This window comes from Gymnodraco acuticeps, unplaced genomic scaffold (genome assembly GCF_902827175.1).
Source record: "Gymnodraco acuticeps unplaced genomic scaffold, fGymAcu1.1, whole genome shotgun sequence".
Lineage (NCBI taxonomy): Eukaryota > Metazoa > Chordata > Actinopteri > Perciformes > Bathydraconidae > Gymnodraco > Gymnodraco acuticeps.
In genome coordinates this window covers 763,577-783,018 of record NW_022991403.1, presented here as the reverse complement: position 1 = coordinate 783,018, position 19,442 = coordinate 763,577, and the positions used below count along the sequence as shown (strand labels likewise).

Sequence of the window (19,442 nt, the reverse complement as noted above, 5' to 3'; positions counted from 1 at the left end):
CATGTGCAGCCTCGAAATTTCCCCCAAACCAAGGACGCGGCCTCGGTGGAATTCCAAGTATGCTGGAGATTGGAACAGTCCTTCGGCGGCACTCGATGACGTAGTATCCTTGAAATATTGGCTTGGAAGCCAGTATCCTCGAGATTGAGAAACGGCCAGTGATTGCTTGCTAACCAGATAGCTACATTGGTTTGACAGCTAAAGCTAGTTAAACGATATCGATTCTCTCAAAGATATCCAAGTCAAATGTTGTCATTTGAGAAGTTTCAATATGGCTGCCAGAGGGTATTTGACATCACCTGAAGACCCCCTGTACATAATGTGTGCCTTTGAATGTTTCTGTGAATCCCTTTATGTGTATTCATCGGTAGAGTGAATTCTCACATGCACGTACAGTATGTCACACTGGTATACAGTAACTGTGTGTTTCAGGGCAAAATGCTTCTTGACTCATCAAGCAGCCAGACTCAAGCAAGCAAGTGTATCAAGACTCTATATTAATGTTGTAAACTGATACCGTTTGCCATCATGCATCCGCAAAGCCTCAGTTCCTGTTATTACACCAACAATTCTGGTCTATCTGTACCAGTCATGGCTAAAAAACTATCTAAAACCATTGAAAGGCATCCATCAAATAACTTTTTCTCCAATTTGATGTCTCTTTATACAATACCTCTTTTTAGAAACATACCATATAGTATTAAACAGGCATTTAAACTCCCTATAAAAGTGGTGTAGCGACAATAGAAATTGTATCTTATTATTTTTCTCCCTTTTAGAAAGACTAGTTTTGTTTTTTAGAAAAAAAGACACTTGTTGAGGTTCCTGGGAATGAGGGGGGAGTAGCAGGATGAATGACCGACAGCCATTCAGGAAGGAGCACGACACAAGGACACACACGGTCAGTGTAAAGGCCAGTCATAGCTGTACGCTTCTCTCCTATCACTTATATTATGTGTGTTTTTCTTTTATACACAGTCACTAAAGTATATCCAACTGTCCCTGAAGGAAGAATCATAAAAAAAAAGAATCATAATCATAACTACGGCTAAACAGATCCCATAAAAGAAGTGGGTTTAAATTGGCTACATAAAACAATTCACGCTAAATAAAACCCTATGGATTCAGTTCAGTGTTGGAGGAGAAGAGTGTGGAATATTCAACAGTCAAAATGTCACATTGTGTTTGTGTTTTATCTACTGAATGTAGTATGTGTGTGGGTGGTTTACCCAGGAAGATAACAAATCTTTCTGGCTTTCCAAACTGAACTCCCCTGCTTATCTCTCCCCTCCAGAGTCTTTCTCTTTGAAATCACTCCTCTGCTGCTGATCTCCTCCACCTCCTTTAAATCCATTCATCCACTGAGCGCTCTCGCACTGATTCATCCATCCATTTGCTTTCCCCTCAATCCTCTGGCAAAACTGAATTTTGTCTCTCTCATGCAGCTCCGTATTTGTAAACTCTTCATCTCCTCTTCTCCTCTTGGTCATCTGTCACTCCTCCATGGCAGTATTTTAAAAAAGCTCAGGCGGTCAATCTAAGGTTCCTCTTCCCCCGTGGAAACAGCCAACCGCATGGCCACAGAGAGGTGGTCAGTGAGGCCGGCCAACTGGGTAACGAAACTGAACTCCTCGATGTCCTGCAGGAGGAAGAGAAAATAACCGTCATCAAGATCTCCTTTATTCTGGGGAAATGTAAACTTTGCTCAATGGATTTTGTAGCCAATTGAAGACAACGTAACAAGCTGAAAACTTCTCACATACCATCATGTAAAGTTGTTATAGCGAAGGCGTAAGCGAACAGTCATGGTTTTTGCTTTAAAATATTGATTTTCTCAAATGACACTGAAAAGACAGCTGGTGTTAGCTAGCTAGCAATGCTCATTAACAGTACCAAATAGACTGCTTAATTTACCCAATGTTCAATTTACCCTATAAAATGACCAGTGGCTTCTACACACACAGGCAGTTATATATTGCAGGCAGTAAACATTTAAAAAATAAAATAAAAATGAATGTAGCGCTTAGATCCAAGGTCAGCTTTTGACATGTACTTGTGATGTGTCTTTGGAAACTCCCCTTAGTACATAGCCATGTTGTGCACAGTGAACACTTGTGTAGTGTTTGCATTTAACCTGGGTAGGGTTTTTCCAACCGCACCCAGCTGCTGTATCCTCACTGGAATGACAATTGTTGCTGTTAGCTTGCTAGTAGCTAGATAGCAATAATCATACCAAATCATTATAGACTGCTCAATTTACCCGATACAATGACCAGTGGCATCTTTTTCGACATCAGTATAGTGGTACATTACTTAAAGCTAAGATGTTAGCACATAGTGTATTTACATATATCAACACTAGAATTGTTTTAAACCATGTGGTCAGTGTGCAATGAACAAGCTTCCAAACTGAAGGTTTTGGAGAGTTAGAGAGAACTGCAGCTTTGAACTCTGTAAATATGTAAGAAAGAGTAACATCTTTCACATTATACATAATAAAGCTGATCCATTAATAATTTAAGAAATATGGCATCCCATTACTTTAATTCCCCCCTTTTTAGAATTCATAGAATAGACATTGAATACATGTATACAGTAAGTAGCTAGTTGTAAGCAGATACAAGTCTTTACTAATGTTTTTGTCAATAAATAACTCCTCCAGTAAGGCACCTTACAGTGGAGGCTGCCATATACCAGATCATTTATAGTCAAACATAAAATTACATATTTCTTAATAGGTTAAATTATTATTATATATAAATAAAACTGAATAGTATACACTTAAAATGTTCTTATATTCGATTACAACGACATATTAGAATCTTAAAATAAACACATGTTTATATATTGCTGTTTTAATGAAGAATGGTTCTAGTTCAACTACTACACTACATGATCAACAGAATCTGGCCACTAATATAATATCACTATTTGTATTACTATTACTTTTACTATCACTATTTCTATGAATACTAGTTGTGGGCTTTTAATTAAATGTATGTAGCCTACTGCTTCTTCTTCTATCATCACAAATATTGCCATAATAATTGACATTTTATACTATCTGTTTTGATTGAATGTTTTCAGATCTGTATTAGCATCAATGGAATGAGTTTAATCATGTGGCAATACTACAAGGAGTGCTCCGACATAAAATGAGTACACAGAAACAACAATGGTGCAATAACATGTGTAAAGAAACAGGGTTTGAGGTGTAGTTATGAGGAAGGATAACCACATTATATTTGCTGATTTGCTCAGCAGCAGTCAGTGTGAAGTGAAATGATGTCGCAGTTACTACGTTGGGGCAGCAGGGGGCATCAGGAGAGCGAGAGGAAGGGAGATGTGCTCTCTGTAAATGATTGGTTTGTTTTTTCAATCCTCTCCAATCCCTCACACAGACAGGCAGCCAGGACAGTGCTGCCCTCATTCCTCTTCTCTCCACCCTGTGGATGTTTTTCAGTGTCTCCTCTCTAAATGTAATGTCTTTCAATCTTTTTATCCCTTTAACAAGTCCAATGTTCTCCTGCATAATGAGATCATTTCCCTTGGCTCAGGAACAAAAAGTGTCTTGTTGCCAGGAAATGAATCAGGGCAGAATAAGGCACATCACCTCCCCGCTGACAAGAAAATGATAGGCAATTCAACAGTTTGTGCACTTAGTTTCTGTAAATGGAAACAACCATTTCCCCCCTATTACCAGCCTTATTCAATAGTGAAATTAATTTTGATTCACAGATTTATGTGATGACACATACCAGAATACTCTGGGATGTAAGTTTTTAGTTTTTTATTCCAAAAGTTAGATGAGAAGATGGATTACTCATATCTGTATGCTATCTATTAATCCAGTACCATCTGACATTAGATCTGTTTATGAAATAAATAGCATGCTATCAAGAAAGCAAATAAGCTAATTTCCCTGGATAAAATATTTGTTATCGTAACTTGAAAGAAATAAAACTGGATGTCAAGGAGTTACATTTCTGGTCTTAATTTGATACAATTAATAACGGTAGGCTTGATGTCCACACATTCTTTTCCTATAATGCTCTGAACCATACCAGTTTCCAGTCCGGCTGCAGGCCCTCGTCGCTGTACAGCATGTAGTCGATCCGCCGCCCGTTGCCCTTCAGCGGGATCTTCCTCCCCTTCTGACTGCTGGCCGGACACTGGCTCTTACTGGGAGGAAACACCAGGTACTCCTTCCTCCCCTCCTCGTTCTCCATCACTCTGAGACACAAAGGGATGGATCAGCAAATGTAAGGTAACACACAGGAGTTGCTGGTAGTAAAACGTAATAACAAAAAATATTACAGAGTTGTGTGCTTCACACATTTGGACTGTAGTGTTTAGGTCAGAGATCAGTTTTGGACTAGCATTTCAATTCGGATACTTCCCTTAGTACACTGCCAGGTTGTGCATTGTGAACAAGAATGCAGTGCTTGAATTTCCACTGTGTAGTGTTGCATCAAACCGTACACAGCTGCTGTGCCCTCTCCAGACATAACTCTAGCTAGCGAGCAATGCTTGTTCGCAGTAGCAAATCATTACAGATGGCTCAATTAACCATATAACATTAACGCTGGCTTCTTTACAACAGAAAAAACCCCACATGTATAACTTTTCTTTGTACAGTGTGTACAGTGTTCCACACTAAACGTGTTGACTGCTATGAGAACACCATCCGGGTAGGCCTACTCATAGTGCATTTTGCCATATTACGCATTGGGACACACTTAAATGCTCAAAATGACACATGCAGGCAGAAGTATGTGATTTGAGTCACAGCATTAGAGTTCTAATGAAGTTTAATAGTATATTTTTCCTGATGCCTTTAGTTCTATTTCCAGTCACAGAGCTGCTGCTGAGTGTACTACATTCTAGTGCTGTCCACCAACATTTTTACAGAATAGTGTAAGGCACTGCAATATGATCCCTTCAATTTCCATTCTGGCAAAAGACAACTCATCATATACCCTGCACTTAAACTGATACACTTTTGACCAACAAGTTAGTAATTTCAGTCAGAGATAACACAATCATCTGAAATAATTAAGCTATAGTTACTCTATTGCACTGCTTTATGTCTTTTTTTGTGTTAAGTATACTGTGTTGTCTTAGGAGCCTGGGTCTTTAATTGTCATTGCCAAAACTACGCTGTAGCTATTGTGCATATGACAAAAAGCATTTGAAAGTTGAATCATTGTTGATGTTAAGTTATAGGTTAGGGAATTAATGGAGGACTACTTTAACTTATTTTTAGAATAAAGGCTTACGATCTAGTTAAGTTAGAGACCTGTCTGTAGTGGTTGTGTTCAAGGTTTGTAGAAGTGTGTGTGTGTGTGTGTGTGTGTGTGTGTGTGTGTGTGTGTGTGTGTGTGTTTGTGTGACTCACTTTTGTAAACTTTCAGGTGAGCTGACCTCGTCGTCATAAAGGCCGCTGGGATCCAGTAGAGTACCTGTTGGAAGAGACAGTTAAATGTATCACTACGCAGACAGACACATTTTCCTGATTATTTTTTACTGACAAGTCCACTCTCCTCTTAACCCCTCATTAAATACCCCCACTAGAGGGTGCCGTGTGGGGGAGACACAATTAATTCTTATACTTTCCATTATCATTTTTAAACACAGTGTGGATTGTGTATCAGTTTTAGCCCCCTATTGTCGGTTCTGAGCTTCCTTGAGTCCAGTGAAGGCACCCTGGGCTGCCCCTGGCCAACTTTTGGCCCCACGCAAAGTTATATGATGAGGCCCTCTGTGTCGCGAGCGTCGACGTGCTAGTGGAGCCTCGGGCAAAACTGTGGCGCGCTTAGACTGTAGGTGCGCCGCATTTGCGCCTCCCTCCGCAAAATGAAGATCCCTGCGCAAGATGAGGCCCCCTCCGCGAGGTGAGGCCCCCGCGCAGTCTGTGTGATCGGCCTGCACCCTGGAGATAGAAGTGTTTTTTTGGCTGGGTTTTATTTGTTTCTGTGCCGTTCACATTGATCTAGTGTATGCTTTACAATCCTCCCCCTCACTATGAGGACCAGCTTCTTCCTTTGTAGCTAAAAGTACCACTAGTGCTTTTCATTGTGGCAAAGTAGGCGTCGTCAGCCGACTTTGTTCTGAGAGCTTAGAGCTCCATCTTTATCTTCCACTCGCCTGTCATCCAGAAATATAGCAGAGAGAGGAGCACTCAGAGATCCTTTTGACGGAGAGGATGTCAGGCTGTGGGCTGGATAATATGGTTATAATGCCCCGATGAAGAGAACAGCACTCTGAAGTTACAGCAGTCAATTCACAAGTGAGCATGATGCACAGCCTCGACACACTGCTGTACTACTTTCAGCTTCAGGGGGCTAACATATCTACAGGTACTCTGCCCTAAAAGAGTAGTGCAGGAATGAGTCATACAATCCAAAATTGTGTTAGCAATTTACCACTACCTGTTCCCTGGACTTGAAGTTACATTTTTTCTGATTGTCTTTTTAGCTAGAAGCCTGAAATAGGATCCGTGGTTGACATAAGCTGAGAAGATTTTCACGTTTTGTTCTACGACATAAAATACATCAGTAAATACTCCACTAGTAAATGTCTGAAGTTTCTATGTGCCTTAAAAACAGCGGTTGCTAACAATTGTCTAAATGAGACCACTGTATGTCATCACGCCAAACATTAGCTGTCCTTAGCTTAGCGGTGTTTAAGTAAAGTCATGTGAACCTGTTGTGGTTCCTTTATAGCCTAAAGTTAGCTTACTTCTGACGTTATTGTCATATGTGTTTGCCACATATGTTATTTTCTGCCCTTTTCTGAAAAACCCATTGCTTTTGGTCGAGAGCCCTTGTGATGCTAACTTCTTGGTCGCCCAGAAAAATACGTCATCACTGCTCCACTCTATAACTTGTGGCCTCACCAAAAAGCTGTAGTATATGTGTGGGGAGTAAATAAATATTGTTTTCTTATGTCAATTTTGACCACAACTCCTAAAAAACATGGGATTGCACAGATACTTTTGTTGGTTTGTTGGTTTACATGTTTAATCTGCAATCAGACATGAAAACACATCACCAAAACAGCTTTGTCAGTTATGATGGGAAAAGATGAGGAACGATGAGAGATTTTTACTGAAACATTTAATTTTCACAACTTCAAACGTGTGAGTTTTACTTCAGTATCCCCACTTTTAACCATTGAGTGGTCGGAGGCATGCATGCCATCATTCCAAGGGGATTTGAATGCAGCATAATTTTCCTGTTTATTTGGCTGGCTGGGTCGTCAGAATTAGAAGGTTCCAGCAGTTCTCAGAGTTTATGAAATCTATGGACACCATCAGAACAACATGCTCTCTGTGTCTCTTTTTGAAGCTTTATGAAATCTGATAAGCTTTCTCCCCTTTATTTCATTGGTTCACTGATCCGCACTTCTTCTCCTGCTTCTTTCTTCCTCTCTTGTCTAATAGCAGCCAAACGGGAGGCTCAGGTCTATTCCTCTGGCTCACTGCGCAAAATGTCCCTGTCCAAATAAATAAGCCCTTCTCTAAACGAGCCCTTTCACTCTGTCCTGCCCACACTGTCCCAGAAATACCGCTGGCCTAAATAACATTTTGCATCCAGACCAAAACCCTCCAGTGTTTACGTCACTAAGGCCATGTGTCAGCACGCAGCATTTATATTCCCACAGTAGGTGCAACCTGATTTAGATCAATCTGTGTGTATGGATCAACACACTGATGTGTGTGTGTAGCAGGACCTCCCTTTTATTGTGTAACATTAAATCCTGTTTTGAGGATTAGTTTGGGGTATTTAGGTCTTTTTTATCTGTGAATGCATACATGTGTTGGATATATTAGAAATACAGTACATGTGATGGTGTCCCAGATCTAATGTGTGTGTGTGTGTGTGTGTGTGGCGTGTGGAAGGGATACAATTCATTCTTATACTTTCCCTTATTATTTTTAAACACAGTTTGGATTGTGTATCAGTTTTAGCCCCCTATTGCTTGGTTCTGAGGTGTGTGTGTGTGTTTGTGTGTGTGTGTGTGTTTGTGTGTGAGTGTGGTTACCCAGAGCCCATGGTTTGTCCTCCCCCGGCCCCAGGCGACAGGGGTCCTTGTATTGAGTAAAAAGTGCATGCTGCTGCTCCAGCTTGTCCTCTGGAAAACACCGGAGCACAGGCAGAGATTAATTTAGACTTCAGTCCAAACACAAGAGTAACACATCTCTGATTCTTTTCTGCCAGATCTGGCACATGAAAAATAAATCATAGACACTGTACGGAAATGTAAAAGTAAATCCTCGACCGATTGGAATAATATTGATATGATTATAGTAAAAAACATTATTGAAGAAATTGCAGAACCATTGACACATCTCTTTAACTTGTCTTTTCAATCTGGTAAATTCCCAAATAAAATGAAAATAGCTAAAGTTATACCATTTCATAAAACTGGGGATAAACATCGTTACACAAATTACAGACCGGTTTCATTGCTCTCTCAGTTTTCCAAGATCCTTGAAAAGGTTTTTACAAAAAGACTTGACAGTTTCATGAAAACACATCAGCTTTTGGACGAGAGTCGATATGGATTCAGGAAAGATAGATCAACATCTATGGCACTAATAGAATTAAGTGAGGAAATAGCAAACTGCCTGGACAATAAAAAACGAGCAGTGGGAACATGTATAGACCTACAAAAAGCATGTGACACCATAGATCACAACATTTTACTGATAAAACTGGAACGGTATGGCATCAGAGGGGTGGGATTAAACTGGGTGAGAGATTATTTAAGCAACAGACAACAATTTGTTGAAATTGGTGAACATAAATCAGAAGACATGAACATAACTTGTGGAGTACCTCAGGGGTCTGTGTTGGGTCCAAAGCTGTTCATAATATACATCAACGACATTTGCAGAGTATCAAATATATTGAAATGTATTTTATTTGCAGATGACAGTAATATTTTTTGTTCCGGTGACAATTTGAAAGAGCTAATGGAGGTAATAACAGCAGAAATTATTAAAGTGAAACATTGGTTTGACACAAACAAATTATCATTAAATATAAGCAAAACAAAGATTATGCTATTTGGAAAACATAAAACAAATCCTCAGGTGCAATTAATACTAGACAACATAAACATAGAAAGAGTATATGTAAATAAGTTCCTTGGTGTGGTTTTAGAGCACACAATCAGCTGGAAGCAAAACTGGCTAAGACTATCGCAATATTGGGGAAAGCAAGACACATTCTGGAGTACAAATCATTATATACTCTGTATGATACACTCATATTGCCATGAGTTACCGTGTGGAGATTTGGGGAAACACGTACAAAACCAACCTACAGCCGTTATGCACATTACAGAAAAGGGCTGTAAGAGTTATCAATAATGTTGGATATCTTGAACACACTAATGTATTATTTTTGAAGTCACACATATTGAAGTTCACTGATCTGGTTAAATTTAAAACGGCACAAATCATGTACAGAGCCAGACATAATCTACTTCCTAGGAAATTAAAAACATTGTTCATAGACAGAGAGGGTGGGTATAATTTGAGAGGAAATCTACATTTTAAACAACTCAAGGTCAGAACAACTCTGAGAAGTATGAGTTTAACAATCTGTGGGGTGATTTTATGGAATGGTTTGGAGCAGGAGTTCAAACAAAGCACAAGCATAATTCAGTTTAAAAGGATGTACAGAAACACTTTTTTGGAAAAATATGAGAATGAAGAGAGGTGATTGAAGATGAGAAATGATTGTATATGTATGTATTAATGTAAATGTAAGTAGGAATAACTTGCATAATGATTTAAAGGACAATCATTGATCAAGTAAGGGGTGGGAATTAATAAGCATTTGCTTCCTCCTACTCCCTTTCGGACACATATGATTTTTTATTATTAATATGAAGACTTTTTTTTGTTGAATATATAAATATTATCATGAATGTGGATAAATACTGTATTTTAACAATACGGTATTCTCTTTTTCACAATTGTTATTTTTTTAATCTGTTCGAAATAAAGATTGAAATGAAATGAAATTCTTCCTTATTAGTTATTACTGCCTGAGAACAGGGTGGTATGAGTTTCAATGAACAGGAAACATAATGGGACATTTCCCAATTCCCATTTGGCATCACTACATTTTGCATATTATGTATTAGATTTGATAATAAATATGTTAATTATAAATATTTCAATTAATTAATACTCTCCCATACGTTTAATATTATTCTTACACAATTTATTCAGTCTTTAGAGAGAATAACTAAAAAGTCGTTTGCCAATGTTTATATATGAACGTTTTAAGGGTTAAAAACTAACTATGAAATATGAATAATACTCAATTAAAAGTGATCTGAATGATAGTTATGTAATTATGATAATTATAGCATGAGAATTACAAACTGTAAAATGTATTTGTACCTGAGAGAGAAATTGATTCCACTCTATTTGTGGGAAAAGCAGTCATCTTACCATAACATGTAACTGATGAGTCATGTAACATGTTAGTGATGAGTCATGTAACATGTTAGTGATGAGTAACATGTTAGTGATGAGTTATGTAACATGTTAGTGATGAGTCATGTAACATGTTAGTAGGGATGGGATCGTTTGAAATGTATCGATTCCGATTCCGGTTCTGCTTATCGATTCCGGTTCTTATCGATTCCCCGTTTCGATTCCAAAATTGTAAAAGAAAGAGGTCAAACGTTTAGATAACAAAAATATCTTAATTTTTTTAAGCTTTAACTGACATTTTTACAAATAAAAAATATACATGCAATACAAATGTGTTGCACAATAGCTGTGCTTTATTTTAACTGAGCTATGCCTGTGGCAAGCTATTAGCAGGCATTACACTGTGCCTTGTCTTTTTCTTTTTTAGTGTAGTGGAGCCTCACTTTAGAGCGTTTACCACGACCTATCTTTGGTGTTATGAAGTGACTGAGCTCGTGAACTGTCTACGGCAGGGCGGGGGAGCCTCGCTGCGGGGAAACTGTGGACCTCTGTCGCCGCAACTTACATGATGCCGTTTAAAAAAATTAAGGTCGGTGCCGGCCGTCAGCGTACCGAGCCGGCCGTCAACGGCCCGCTGACGACCCGCTGACGACCGGCCGTTCTGTGATTCTCCAGAACGCACAGATGGCCAGTCCGCCCTTACTCTGGCTGTATTCCACCGGGGCCCCGCGGCGCAGACGGACCCGCGGCGCAGACGGACCCGCGGCGCAGACGGACCCGCGGCGCAGATGGACCCGGTGGAATACAGGGTCTACCGCGTTTAGGAACCGTTAAGCAGAACCGAAATTGTGTATTTTGTATGGGTACCCGGTACCCGGCATTTTCTTATCGGTTATCATCTGGAACCGAGTTTTGGTTCCCAACCCTACATGTTAGTGATGAGTCATATAACATGTTAGTGATGAGTCATGTAACATGTTAGTGATGAGTCATGTAACATGTTAGTGATGAGTCATATAACATGTTAGTGATGAGTCATGTAACATATTAGTGATAAGTAACATGTTAGTGGTGAGTCATATAACATGTTAGTGATGAGTCATGTAACATGTTAGTGATGAGTAACATGTTAGTGATGAGTCATGTAACATGTTAGTGATGAGTCATGTAACATGTTAGTGATGAGTAACATGTTAGTGATGAGTCATATAACATGTTAGTGATGAGTAACATGTTAGTGATGAGTCATGTAACATGTTAGTGATGAGTCATATAACATGTTAGTGATGAGTAACATGTTAGTGATGAGTCATGTAACATGTTAGTGATGAGTCATGTAACATGTTAGTGATGAGTCATGTAACATGTTAGTGATGAGTCATGTAACATGTTAGTGATGAGTAACATGTTAGTGATGAGTCATATAACATGTTAGTGATGAGTCATATACTATGTTAGTGATGAGTAACATGTTAGTGATGAGTCATATAACATGTTAGTGATGAGTCATATACTATGTTAGTGATGAGTAACATGTTAGTGATGAGTCATATAACATGTTAGTGATGAGTCATATACTATGTTAGTGATGAGTCATGTAACATGTTAGTGATGAGTCATGTAACATGTTAGTGATGAGTCATGTAACATGTTAGTGATGAGTCATGTAACATGTTAGTGATGAGTCATGTAACATGTTAGTGATGAGTCATGTAACATGTTAGTGATGAGTCAGGTGTCTCTATATGTTCACCTTTAGCTTTCACAGTTAATGCTACGTACTTTCATATTTTATAAGTTACCTCTATAAAAGCCCAGGCACTGTGCAAATATCCTGTCAGAGCTATCAGAGGTCTTAGATGTCATTAAATCAGTGATACATTATGGACAAGTGACTGTTTCCTGGGTTCAAACATTATCCAGGTGAAAGAAGCACAAAGATAACCTCCATAATTTGTTTGAACTAATCTGCATCAAACAAAACAAAACAAAGTGTAAAGTAAAGCATATAGTGATTTAGCCAATATGTTTGCTCACCTGAAGAGCAGTTATCAAAGTTGAGGTCTCCCAGGACCACATCGAAGGCCACCAGGTCCTCCAGAACCTTCTCTCCTTCAGGGGGTTGGGACGAGGCCTGGCGAAACTCCGCCCCCCACTGGAGCAATAGGTCCAGCTGCTCACAGCGCACAGAGGCATCCCCTGGAACAGAGTGCATTGTGGGTCGTGGAGAGAGGGAGGAGCAGGACAAAAGAAGAAGACAAATTAATACATGTTTCAGATAAAGTGCCCAGAACTGATCTACATGAGAGGGAGTTAGAGGTCGGGGTGTCATTTTTTAAAATGATATATAATTAGAATTTGACAGTGAGTAAGGTTTTGAATGTCCAACATTCAACCTTTCAGCATGTTACTTCAAAACTACATACATACAAAATCATAGAATCAAAAACCATTTGATCAGGAACAGTGTTAATGTATCCCTACCCACACAATTATGTACACATTTGCCAAACTCACACACATTGCATGTTGGGTAATTGTGTGGCCTTGCTCCATCTATAGAGCTTCATAAATGTGCTGCATAATATATTTTCTGACACTCTAAGTAATACTACATTTATGTTTTTCCTTTTTAAAGTGTCTGCTTTCTCATTTTGTACGTTTTCGACATCAGCCGGAAGCGGTTTTGCATTTGTCATCCAGTCACATATATAATTGTTTCCATTATTTAAAAATAAAACAAATATTTTACACTTTCACCTTTTTTTAAATCCATCTTTCAATGTCCTCCCAAGTCTTTTAAATGTTCATCATTGCCAAAAGGGATTAGGAACCCCCTGTTATTTTGTTACACTCACTACACTTCTACTACTACTACTGCCGGTGTGTCCTTGGGCAAGACACTTCACCTAAACTTGCTCCTGTGGGTATTGTCCACAGTATCTGACCATTGCATGTATGATATATGTGTAATGTGTGTATATGTAAAGCGCTTTGAGTCATTGATAAAGCGCTATAATAAATGTAAGGAATTATTATTATTATTACTTATTGATTTTTAAAGCTTTCCCTGTCATTTTTTTATTTGAACATTAGTTCAATTAATGACGTGTGATTTCAGTGGGGTCACTTGTTTTCAATCAAAAGGTTCCGATAAGGCCTCTGTACACTACCTGCTCAGCAATCAAAGAGCAGATACACACAGTTAAAGACTACTGGTAAAGAGGGGGGGGGGGGGCATTAAGCTGGTTAAGAGATAGACATTTCTGTATAAAGTTGGTTAAATACATTATCAATACAGCATTAAAGTGGCATTGCTTAAAGGAATTGGAAAATGTATTGGGATTGAAACTCAATATGTAAATTGGAATAACTTTTACACTTTTACATTTTAAATATTATGTGCACGCCCTTTTTCTTATTGTGTTTTATTTGATTTCTTCACTTTTGCTGTAACAATGTAAATGTCCCGAATAGAGGTATTCTGGTTCTGATTGTAACTGCATCTTTACCGCTACGTTGTTCCTTACTTGGCTGTTATCACTAAGCTTTTAAGCTGTATTATGTAACTAATATTAGAGCCCTAATATCGAGCCACTGGTGGTACTATATTGCTTTGGCAGTGTTTTCTCCCTCTGCACCCTGCCAGTACAAATTAATTGGAGTTACAGGGAGGGGAAGAGGGGAGTGTGTGAGAGAAATAACAGCTGAGCAGTGGAGAGTGTGAGAAACAAAGAGGTGTCAAGATATCGGTGGGTGAGTAGGTGGTTTTGGCTTTGATTACTTCAGCTCAAATACAAAATGCAACGCTGTTTATTCCTTTTGTGTTAGTGGATCACTTCAAGTTATATAAAGAGGAGGTTTGCTGTACATTCACCTGTGCATGAGTCTTTATTCGTTCGCGCTTGTGTATTGGCAGTTTATGTTAGCTCTACATTATCCACCTGTGATAAACACACTAGAATAATCCTAATAGTCACCCAGCAACTCAATTTATATATTCGATTCTGAAATGGGCCATTACATATAACGAGTATTTTTACTTTTGGTACTTTAAGTATATTTTGATGCTGATACTTTGTACTTTTACTTAATAAGCTTTTGAATGAAGGACTTTTAATTGTAACAAAGTACTTTTAAAATGTATAATTGCTAATCTTACTTAAGTAAAACATCTGAATACTCCTTAAAAAGCTGTTAAAGACTACTGTACCAGGAAAACTTCGATGATATTTGTTCAGAGCTGTAACTCAACAGTATAACTATTCTAACTGAGTGCCAAGTATTGATTTATTAAGTCAAAATATGGCAAAACAGTTGTATTCTATATTTCTCCTCCAAATCTCTTTGTCTGGCCTCGGAGGCTCTCCGTCTGGTTACTTGACCCATCAAGTCTGGACCTCCTCCCTACGTGGACCAAGCCCCCAAAAAGTGAGCAGGGTGTTGAAGCAAATTTCTATAGTGGCCAAACAGTGGTACAATAACTTTTGTTTCAGTCATCTTACCAAAAAGAAGTTTTCACATTGAGTAACATTGGAAAAAAGACATCAGCAAAGTAAAACAAAAATATATATGTATTTTTCTAACGAACACATACAAATGTGTATGATAACCACTGTTATCGAGAGGATTGTAATCCCCCCCGAGGCTTTATGTTGGGTGTGTCTTTAGAAGCAGCCCGGCTATATTTAGACCCAGAGAAGCGTAGGAGGAGCCCAGAATAGAAGCAAACAGGGGAGTCGTGTCTTCTGTAAAAAATTAGGGTGGCATCGACCAGAGGCTTTAAATAGGACCGTGACGGCGTAAACAGTTTGAGCCAGTCGCCATGGGAACAGCAGGAGGAGGCATGCAGAGGTTTTGAAGAACCCTTTTATCTATCTGGACACACACACACACACACACACACACACACACACACACACACACACACACACACACACACACACACACACACACACACACACACACACACACACACACACACACACACACACACACACACACACACACACACACACACACACACACACACACACACACACACACACACACACACACACACACACACACACACACACACACACACACACACACACTGGATGTAGCTGGAGTGTTTTACTATACGTGTTCTTTTATGCAGTTGGTGATCACCTGATTTATCATACAAAACACTGTGTTTGCTTTGAAATGTATTCAACTAAAACATTTATAAATGACGATTCTGTAAGGCAAGGCAAGTTTATTTATATAGCACCTTTCAACACAAGGCAATTCAAAGTGGTTTTAGAAAATCGCATTTAAAAACAGTCATTAAAAAGCAAAGATAATAAAATAAACATTAAAAGAAAAAATACATGAATAAAAGTTACAGTGCAGTTTAAAATATGATCCTTTGCTCTTTACACTAATTTCTTGCCCTATTCTTCGTTTTTTCTCCTTTCCGATCGGGTCCCCGACTCGTATTTTTAACACTTCTTAGGGTCCCGGACACCTAAACCATGTGCACAATTGTAATATATCAATTAGTAAGAACACTTCGATAGGGTACCCGACTCCTATTTTTAACACTTTGATACACATCCTTATCAGGCTTCGGAAACAGCAGATGCTGTCTTGAAGGGGGGGAGGACGTTTCTTTCTAGTTGCGGATTTTTCATAGTCTTATATTTCAACAGTTTTAAGACAAACTGTGACTTTTTTGACACGGAAATTATTTTTTTAAGATTGACAAACATCATATGTGTAATTCATGGCACAATTCAAACGGGATCGAAAGATACGTTTTCTCTCTCCATTGACTTCAATACATAATTTTTCAGAAATAAGGTCCCATGGGGCGGAAGTAGATAGAGTGGCGAAGTGGCGAAGTCCCTCCCCTTCCGGGGGAGCTCCATGGGACCTTATTTCGGAAAAATTATGTATTGAAGTCAATGAAGAGAGAAAATGTATCTTTCGATCCCGTTTGAATTGTGCCATGAATTACACATATGATGTTTGTCAATCTTAACAAATCAATTCCATGTAAAAAAGTCACAGTTTGTCGTAAAACTGTTGTAATATAAGACTATGAAAAATACGCAACTAGAAAGACTACAAATCCCAGAGTCGCGTAAGTGATGTCATAACTGATGTCACAATTGTTTTCCTCCACCAAATAAGAGATAGCTAAGATAAGATAACTTTAACAACCTGTTAAGCCCCGAGCCTGTTTTTCAGGTTTCAGGCTCGAAAATGACATTCCCAGAACAAATGACCACATCTTCCCTTCTAAAAGGGTTAAATTAATAATCTTTTTTCTCAAAGTAATAATAAACCTGTGAGTTGGTTGTAGAAAAGTCAGATTCAATATAGATGTTTTTTATTTTAAAGAAAATTCAGATTGAACATGGTAAAAAACTGTAAATTATAGTGTCCGTCCAAAAAACATGTTGTACTTATAGTGAAACTAACCTTGGATGATGGGTTAGTAGACTAAAAGCTTTAGGAATCCAAAGTACAACATATAATAAGTACCCTGTATCAAGATTGATGCAAAACAAGTGATATTTTACCTTTTTAGACAGATTTAGCAAAAAAAAACCTCTTCTGGGGCCATTTGGGTGGATTTTTCATATCTCTGGCCCCCCTTGCTGGATTTTGACATTTGACATCTCTTTCTGACCGTCAGAGCCAATGGAATCGAGGGGAACTCCCACATAGTCCTTATTTGGTAATGTGTGTGTGTGAGACTACCGCATAGCCAAGACCGGAAGCAGCAGCCACTCTGGTAGCTACCATTAGCAGCTAACTTTTGCTCTCCGATTTTTACATAAAAATGGAATTATGGATTATAAATGAAATATTTTTTTTATACAGAGACGTTAAAAACCTATGGATCAACCGATTCAGCCACGTTTTTTCTCGTTTTAATGCCATTGAACACGTCTTTTGATCAGATTGACAGCTACGGTGAGACGATCTCCCTAGAAGCTCCGTAAAGGTACGTGTTGTGATGTCTGTGCTTGCTTCCCCTGTCGCGAGTTCGGATCACTCAGTGATGATATTATATACCTAAATAATCGGTGGAACCTCAGCTTTAATCGGATATCTTGTATGTGCAGCTACGATAAGTAATAATGGTACTTTTATCTTGAGTTCTGTGCCAATGTCCGTTAGCATTTTTCGCTAAGGGGTCATTTAGATGCTTCTTATGAGATTTGTGTTCTGTTTTGGTAAAAATGGTTTGTATCGTCAGTAGGGATGGGTATCGTTTGAAATTTATCGATTCCGATTTCGATTCCGGTTCTGCTTATCGATTCCGGTTCTTATCGATTCCCCGTTTCGATTCCAAAATTGTAAAAATAAAGAGGTCAAACGTTTAGATAACAAAAATATATTTATTCTTAAAAGCTTTAACTGAAATTGTTACTAAAACATATACATGCAATACAAATGTATTGCACAATAGCTGTGCTTTATTTTAACTGAGCTATGCCTGTGGCAAGCTATTAACAGGCATTACACTTTGCCTTTTCTTTTTCTTTTTTAGTGTAGTGGAGCCTCACTTCAGAGTGTTTACCGCGACCTATCTTTGGTGTTATGAAGTGACTGAGCTCGTGAAATGTCTACGGGAGGGCGGGGGAGCATCGCTGCGGGGCAACTGTGGACCTCTGTCGCCTGTCAGCGCAATTTATATGATGCCGTTTAAAAAAATGAAGGGCAGTGCCGGCCGTCAGCGTACCGAGCCGGCCGTCAACGGCCCGCTGACGACCGGCCGTTCTGTGATTCTCCAGGTCCGCCCTGTATTCCACCGGGTCACCGCAGCACCGCGGTGCAGACGGACCCGCTGGAATACAGGGTCTACCGCGTTTAGGAACCGTTAAGCAGAACCGAAATTGTGTATTTTGTATGGGTACCCGGTACCCGGTATTTTCTTATCGGTTCTCATCTGGAACCGAGTTTCGGTTCCCAACCCTAATCGTCAGTTAGCTGAGATTATTCCCGTTAATCTGGTATAACACATTAATAGGTTCTTAAATATTAAGATCCCCTGAGACACAGTGTCGTGGAAAAAAAAACAGGGTCCCCGCCGACGGGGACGTTTGGGCTTAACAGGTTAATTAACAAGATGCCTGTGTGCTTAGTACCAGGTTGTTATCATACCAGCAATCGGTCTTGCTCGTTCTTTCGCTTCCCGTCTGATGAAAGGACCAGGAGTGGCTGGACAAGTTAGCTACCTAGCTAGTAGCAAGCACGTTAGTTAGCATTACAGTCTTAGTTAGCCATGTCATTTTTATTAGCCTTAATATGAAGAAGTAACATCAAGTAACCCAAAATGTTAAACAGTAAGAGTAGTAGTCATATTTCGTGAACCCTTTGAAGAGTACTGTCACACCGGTGTGATCATTCTATAATACACAATTTAAGCCCGGGGGAGAAATGCTAACGTTAACGCTACATTAGCACCGGCGATCTGTTCCACTTCATGCTATCTGCACAAATGGTTGACATTAAACATTAAAAAGATCAGGCAGTTCAGAGAGAATCAAAGGAAGGCAGGCAGGCAGCTTTGCATGACATTCTTCTGGACGTGTTTCATTGTGGTGATAGTGAGGATAGTCAATCCCTTTTTTTTCAAGACAGTAGTGACGGCCATCTTGGTGACGTGTGTTGTTGTGCGAGACCAGAGATGTAGTTCATTCAGCGTTTCACACAAAAAAATGTGTTACTTCACAGTTTTACGACACTTTTTTTTTTTGACTTGCAAAGTTATCTTTTAAATTGACAAACATCATATGTGTAATTCGTGGCACAATTCAAACGGGATCAAAAGATAATCTTTCTCTCTCCATTGACTTCAATACATAATTTTTCCGAAATAAGGTCCCATGGAGCTCCCCCGGAAGGGGAGGGACTTCACCACTCTACAGAAATCTCAGTAGATGAATGCTTGCATGATAAGGTAGTACCCATAGAGTCCAGTAGAGGGTGGAGCCTTTGAGAT

General features: G+C 39.1%; 1 protein-coding gene across 2 annotated transcripts in view; it reads right to left on the bottom strand.

Moving 5' to 3' along the window:
* Positions 1-639: 639 nt before the first annotated feature.
* The window catches only part of smpd3 (sphingomyelin phosphodiesterase 3), a 104,668-nt gene continuing 85,865 nt past the window's right edge, over positions 640-19,442 (bottom strand). For both annotated transcript variants that reach the window (XM_034195744.1, XM_034195745.1), the window contains 5 exons: positions 12,497-12,658; positions 8,047-8,136; positions 5,399-5,462; positions 4,065-4,233; positions 640-1,639 (listed from right to left, as the gene is read on the bottom strand). In XM_034195744.1, coding sequence (XP_034051635.1) covers positions 1,538-1,639; positions 4,065-4,233; positions 5,399-5,462; positions 8,047-8,136; positions 12,497-12,658 — 587 coding nt within the window. In that variant the 3' untranslated portion in view covers positions 640-1,537. The remainder of the gene's footprint in view (positions 1,640-4,064; positions 4,234-5,398; positions 5,463-8,046; positions 8,137-12,496; positions 12,659-19,442) is intronic.